The sequence below is a fragment of the Limulus polyphemus genome, unplaced genomic scaffold, assembly GCF_000517525.1.
Source record: "Limulus polyphemus unplaced genomic scaffold, Limulus_polyphemus-2.1.2 Scaffold1376, whole genome shotgun sequence".
Taxonomy (NCBI): domain Eukaryota; kingdom Metazoa; phylum Arthropoda; class Merostomata; order Xiphosura; family Limulidae; genus Limulus; species Limulus polyphemus.
In genome coordinates this window covers 262,855-269,960 of record NW_013666986.1, presented here as the reverse complement: position 1 = coordinate 269,960, position 7,106 = coordinate 262,855, and the positions used below count along the sequence as shown (strand labels likewise).

General features: G+C 34.3%; 1 protein-coding gene across 5 annotated transcripts in view; it reads left to right on the top strand.

Moving 5' to 3' along the window:
- The window catches only part of LOC106463315 (kazrin-like), a 63,325-nt gene that overhangs the window by 22,903 nt on the left and 33,316 nt on the right, over nucleotides 1-7,106 (top strand). For all 5 annotated transcript variants that reach the window (XM_022390792.1, XM_022390793.1, XM_022390791.1 and 2 more), the window contains exons 3-5: nucleotides 3,456-3,668; nucleotides 5,139-5,299; nucleotides 5,683-5,829. In XM_022390792.1, coding sequence (XP_022246500.1) covers nucleotides 3,456-3,668; nucleotides 5,139-5,299; nucleotides 5,683-5,829 — 521 coding nt within the window. The remainder of the gene's footprint in view (nucleotides 1-3,455; nucleotides 3,669-5,138; nucleotides 5,300-5,682; nucleotides 5,830-7,106) is intronic.

Here is a 7,106-nt window from a genome sequence, read left to right as displayed (position 1 = left end):
AAAAAAAAAAAAAAAAAAAAAAAAAAAAAAAAAAAAAAAAAAAAGAAAAAAAAAAGAAGAGAGACAAAGAGACAAGTGACCTTTAAAGGTTCAGTTCATCGAGTGAACTGAACCGGAAACAATTACTACTGGTGCTGTCAGGGAAATTATAATGTATGATGCTGCTAGATATAAATGTACATTATGAACATGTGCATTTATACGTATGTGTGTCTGAAGTTTTATTCTCGACTTTCAAAATTTGGCCACTTGTGATTTTTAGTACATGAAAATCGAACCAGGGTCATCAGGGTGACGTCACGACATATATATCGAATATGCAGCAAACGTATAATTTGAAATATCTCAGACTTTAAGACTCTTTTGCTTAAAGTTCGTTTCTATCCTGTTACATTAGTTATTGGCCCGGCATGGCCAGGTGGTTTGGGCGCTCGACTCGCAATCTGCGGGTCACGGATTAGAATCCCCGTCCCACCAAACATGCTCGCCCTTTCAGCCGTGGGGGCGTTATAATGTGACGGTCAATCCCACTATTCGTTGGTAAAAGAGTAGCCCAAGAGTTAGCGGTGGGTGGTGATGACTAGCTGCCTTCCCTCTAGTCTTTCACTGCTAAATTAGGGACGGCTAGCGCAGATAGCCCTCGTGTAGCTTTGCGCGAAATTCAAAAACAAACGAACAAACAAACATTAGTTATCTTTAAATTATTCGCATTGTTTAATAAGTACGTGATTATGCGTTGTATTTTACATTTGTAGGACGTGAATGAAATTGCATATATTTTTTTAAAGTTTGATTTTCTTATCTAAATTACACCTAGCCTAATTCATTTCGTTGCAAACTTGTATCGATATTTCCCCTGAAATGCATTTTCAGCTGTTTTCTATTTTCTTAGTATCGTCTGTATAATCTTGTCAACCATACAGATCTTTTAATTTCTTTGAGTATAAACAAATCGAAAGCTAACGAAGTTTTAGACAGAAGTAATACTGTTACACAATAACGTTGATGACACCTAAGATCATTGTTGACCTTAAGAAATTATCAAAGAAGGAAGACACATAAACTTTTCCTAATTACGTTTTGAATGCCCTCCAGAATATCTGCCATCATTAAATGAATAACTTTTAAAATACAAAATTTATTTATTCTAATAAAAAATACTCATAAAAGTCCCATGTATTTAAAGAGACTAAATAAAAATATATTGATTAAAAGTAAGCACCATCATTATTCAATAAAAAATTAATATACGCCATCTATATTACCCTTTCGGATTTTACCAGTGAGTAATACACCATTTTCTATCCTGTCGGATCTTCGAATTGTTGTAATAAACCACGGCTGAGCGCATTCTTTAGCAAACGCTGATTTATTAAAAACTTCACTATATTCCAAAACTCGTCTGACTAGTACTTGTCGTTGAGGCGTTTTTAATACCGTTATGGCACATCCATCATTGGACTGTCAGATTTTGGAGATTAATAAATATCTAATACCAGTGGTAGTTACCTAACCTTGTGTATTTGGCGTGTCATGGGAAAATAGTCATTTGGGATGTAAAACAAAGTATTCACTCGCTGTTAAATGTGTGTTATCTTACGGTTTCGGTGGAACTAGAGACAAAACGGACACTTAAGCAAATGAATCCCAGTCCCACCAAACATGCTCGTCCTTTCAAAGAGGGAAGGCTGTCAAGTGGGTTGCATCCTTGACGTAAGAAACAGCTTTAGAAACGATGGCAGATGCTCTGCCATCGGCTCGACGGTCCGCAAGGACTATGGAAAAAAACAAACAAAAACAATCAAATGAAAACGTTTATGGAGATCTTTGTTGTTGGGTGTGCATGCACCCGTCTACCTTTATGTTCTTTCATTTCAACAGAGACTTTGAAGTTATTCAAGTTTCTAGCTAAATTTAGGTTCGGGTTTAATTGTGTTACGAAGACATTTAATGAAACTTTCGGTGACAAAAACCTATGGCCCACCATGGCCAGGTGGTTTGTTATTACTAATTTTCTATGTAATTTGAGTAATTAACCTTAACTATTTTTTTTATTACTATACAGATTTCTATCGACATTGTCATGAGATGTGTTGAATAACTGATGTATGTTTTTTTACACCCCTCTATGAGGGGGGGGGGGTTAATAAAGAGCAAAAAAGGGCACTCCACTCGCAATCTGAGGGTCGCTGGTTCGAATCCCCGTCCCATCAAACATGCTCGTCCTTTCAGCCGTGGGGAGGTTATAATGTAACTCTCAATTCGTTGGTAAAAGAGTAGCCCAAGGTGATGATGACTTCCCTCTGGTCTTACACTGCTAAATTAGGGACGGCTATCGCAGACAGATCTCGTGTAGCTTTGCGCTAACTTCAAAACAAACAAACAAAAACCTATATCGTTACCTGCTGAGATATACAGTTTAGGAATATTTTATATTACAGTTAAGCCTACTGAAAAGTGAAGAAAGTCCGGGTGCTAAATATATCTGGAAAGCTAAATAGCCTTAAACTTTCCTCCGGAAAGTGAAAAAAGTATAAAATCTGTACACATAAGTACACTATTCCAAATCATTTTCACTCATAAAATAATATAAATCTCAGTGGGGTGACAATCTGTAACACTGATATATATCGTATTTTATGCAACGACAGACTACAGCGAATGGTCGCGTAATTTTCTATGGTTTTATTGTATATCTCGGTAATTAAATACAAATATTTACTATTGAACATTATTGATTTTACTCTTCAAAGTTACAATATTCATTCTGACTATTACCGCGCTCCATATCATTATAAATACCATAATGAAAAATTAACTTTCCATAGCTCAAGAAGGACCAGGGATGGAGTCTGAAACGTTGTCGGCTACAAACAAAATGCTGGAGCTGTCCACAAAAATCCTTCTCCAAATATTCATTCCAAATCATGCTCCATCATATAGATTATTCATACAACATTACTATCCAGCCCAGTAAATATTCATACAAATTTAGTGTTCAACATGGTAATTACTGACACAATTTTATTCTCCAAATTTATGGATGTTCATTTAAAGTTATGCTTCATCATACTGAATATTCACACAATATTATTGTCCAAGACAGTAGTATTAAAACAAATGTACTGGATAACATATTAAGCATTCGTAGTTTACTCTTCAACATAAGAATATATATTCCATCAAATGTATATGTGTTATCCTTTAACTACTTAACGTAACAAATGCACAAAAATTTACACAAATTTGTCATAATAAGTATCAAAAATATATATTTTCCAAAACAGAAAATCTCTTATATTGCCGATTACTCATACGGCTTTACTCTTGCCATTAAAAGAATCATGTTGCGATTTTGTGCGTTGTAATAACTATATTGTAGTACATGATATTTCAACTATATAGTGCTCTGGAATTAAGAAATGTTTTTGAAGTTTATTATATAATATGTACAGATTGTACACACGAAGACACTAATCAACTGGAAGAACGACTATGTCAACAAGAAGATATAAATCGCAGACTAGGTGAAGAAAATCGATCTCTCCAGAGGGAGCTAGAAGAGTTACGAGTTTATAAAGAAAACGCGCATGCGCAAGAGGAAGAGTTAAGGCCTCAGACTCAGTGGTTAGAAAACGAACTGAAACACGCTAAAGAAGCACTTGCAGGTGGGATATATTTATTGTTTGTTTTAAACTAAAATGCTTATAGTAGATATTACGCGTAGGTATATATTTCCTTTGGATTTTGAAATCAATCACTTCTCTTTCATCATCACCTATCTACGGATGTTTCGTTAATGTTTACATTGAAACAATTGTCATTCCTGTATTTATATTTAATTTTCTGTGGAAAACAGAACAATTTACGTTGATATAGAGAACACAGCATTTTAACTCGTCAGTAACCTCTGTTGATTGTTTTACAAAAATATATACATGTTATATAAATTGAATTCAGTGTCATTAATGACACTGGATGAGGAAAATACAGTTAAATTACTTATTGCCCAATACAGCAGATACCAACTGTGTTCAAAGAATGAATTCAAATTACGAGCTCGAGATTTGTCATGAAAAAAAATGAGAGTTGGTCTAGGAGGTTAGTCACACCCGAAAGTATTACACTACAAAAACCTTATTATAGTCAGCTAGAAAACGTAGCACGATTTTCTCTTTGGTAATTTTATTTTCCTGACAAGTTACTAACGAATCACCAGCTGTTAAATTGATGGGTTTACTGGGAGTAAGCTGCATTCATACCGACCCTGTGACTTACAGATATATTTATGCAGTCTTGTATGTTTTTATTCTTAGAATATTAGGTTCCTCTTGGTGATCTCTGATGGATCTGTTAGTCATTTTTGTAATTGTGCTTTCTTACCAGATGACATCTATTTGGTGTCTAATGATGGCCGACAGTGTTATATAGGCCTCGAGTTCTGCAGAAAATTGTAACTGGTAATTAGACGTCAACAAGAAAAAAATCTTAAAAGCAACCACATTACTTCCTCTGGACATATATTGTACACATCGATTCACAGGGGAAGGTAGCCGTGAAGACAATACATTATTTATTTTTATTATTGAAAGAGGGAAAAATAGATTGAAATAGTTACGCTTCAAATAGTAATTAACTCTGAGGGACTACTTTACTTGTAAGAAGCAATCTAGCTTTGTGTTCCTTCGACTACCTGTGTCTGAAGCGATTAAAAAGTTCGCGTTAAACACAGACTGATGAAGCATGGACTCGTGTCAGCTCATATGCTATTCCTTAGATCTATTTATTCTTTGTTGTTCCAAAGTTTTACTTGATTTTCTTTTTATATGTTGGAAACAATGAATATAATTTTGAATATATAGATTAGTTAAAGTTATTCATTTTTTTTAGAAAATCCAGTGGAACTTTTATTAGTTTTACGCTCGTAACAACTGGACGTGATATTACGAGATTTGTATGGAATTATGGAGTTTAACGACTTGTTTACACATTTGGTACTTTTGTTAAGATGTTGTTAGTTCAGGCAACGTTGTAAAAACGTTTTATTCTTCTGAGATTAGTTGAACTGGCTGGTTTGATTTTCTAGTATGTAATGGTAATTATCTAAACTAATCAAACATATTTTATTGTTAAACCAGCTTTGAAACAAGACCGCAAGAGATTAAAGGCGGAAAAGTTCGATCTGTTGAATCAAATGAAACAGTTGTACGGTACTCTAGAAGACAAGGAAAATGAACTGAGGGATTTCATCCGAAACTATGAACAAAGAATGAAAGAAAGCGAAGAGGGACTTAAACAGGTTATTTTTCTTAACTAAGATCAGTTCTCTGTTAAAATGAAGCTCATTTATGAGATCACATGCAAGACCGTTTATTTTTCTGTTATGAACGTTAACTTAAGCAGCATTCTTGTTTATGAGATATTCAGATAAAAAAAAAAAACCTACGTGTACGGTGAATGTATTTAAAACAGTTTTCGTTTATTCTCTTCTTTCACAGTAACGTACAATTTACAAGTGATATTTCAGGACGTCTGTTGTATATTCTACAGATTTATTCAGTAAGAGAGATATAAAATCTATACTGTTATGGGCGCAACAATACGAATAAACCTAAGACACACCTTAATGAGACATTTCAGATTAATGAACTATCTAATTGTGCAATATTTTTTCCACATCAGTTGGTTCGGGCAAAAGAAGAATGTGAACGTGAAAAATGGAACATCTTAAAGCACGCTCGAGACGAAGCAGAACGTTCAGTGGCTCTGTGCGCCCAATTAGGCTTAAAGGATGCTCAGATCAGGCAACTTCAAGAAGAATTGGGCTCGGTGAGTTACTTTTCTGGAGGCAATATGACCAATTTATCTGCCATTGTTAAGCTTTTTTTGAACATTATATTTATCTTATATGGAGTGATCATGAACCTAGAAAATTCAGGGAATTTAAAAAAGATCAAAAAGTTAGGGGAAACTGAAAAAAATATTCCAAAACCTGGAAAAATCAGAAAAAAAATTGTGCTTCTTCCTTTTCTTTTGTTTGAGAATCTGCACGCGCACACAAACCATATTGGTTAGCTATACCAATTATTGGTATACTAGCATATAGCCCGTCAAAAATGACGGGGCAAGTACCACCGCCCCCATCCCATAGTATACCCCAACCTGAAATAATACATTTTGCAAAATCAAACTTGACTAACAAAGGGGTAGAAAAGTGCACTGGAGGCAGTGAAACGTTGGCAAATTCCTTTTTGAGCCAATCAAAATTAAGATCATTCATGAAATGAATTCGTGGCGTATCCATAATTATTGGTAAAAATCAGTTAGTTTAATATAGAAAAGCCAGTGTGTTTTGGTGACACTACTTTCTAATAATGGCTTTTATATAATGTTGCATAGCAACAAAAAGTATAACTTACTATTGTAGTCAGTCTATGTACTGAAAGTGTAAAATGAAATGCATAGACGACAAAACTGGAAAAATATTTGTTGATTTCTTAATTTAGAGTCTCCGTTAATTAAATAGGTTTGTTTTTTATTTAAAACGTTGGTGATATAACAGAAAATGGCTTAATTCAGAAACGATTTAAGTTTGAAATTGAATCGATATTTTTACTTTCGTGATAATTTTTTTATGCACTTGGCTCTCGGCTAGGTGATCCTATACTACGTTTTTACTTCAGGCTTATTATACCAACACTCATTACACTTATGAGGTTTCACGGCATCCCCTCACGGCCCCCTTTCACCCTGTCTCTAAAATCGTAATGGACAGACAGTAATCGAACTATTATATCTGGATAAATGCATTTTGGCTTTTATGACTCCTATTTTGAGAAATCAAGATTGATGTAACGTGGCACACTGGTTTTTATGTAGATTAGACTTTAACATAACCTTATTCAGTCACTGTTTTATTGAAGATAATTATCTAATTCAATTGACTGATCGTAGGTTAGATCAACTATTCTTTTATAAATAAGATGGAATATTTTACTGTCTATCACCAAGTTGCAATGCACTTGTTTGTAGATCTTTTTCTGTGTAGTACTGTTGCGTCATCGAGTCACATGACTACTGTGACGCAACGTTTCTAGAACTATCAT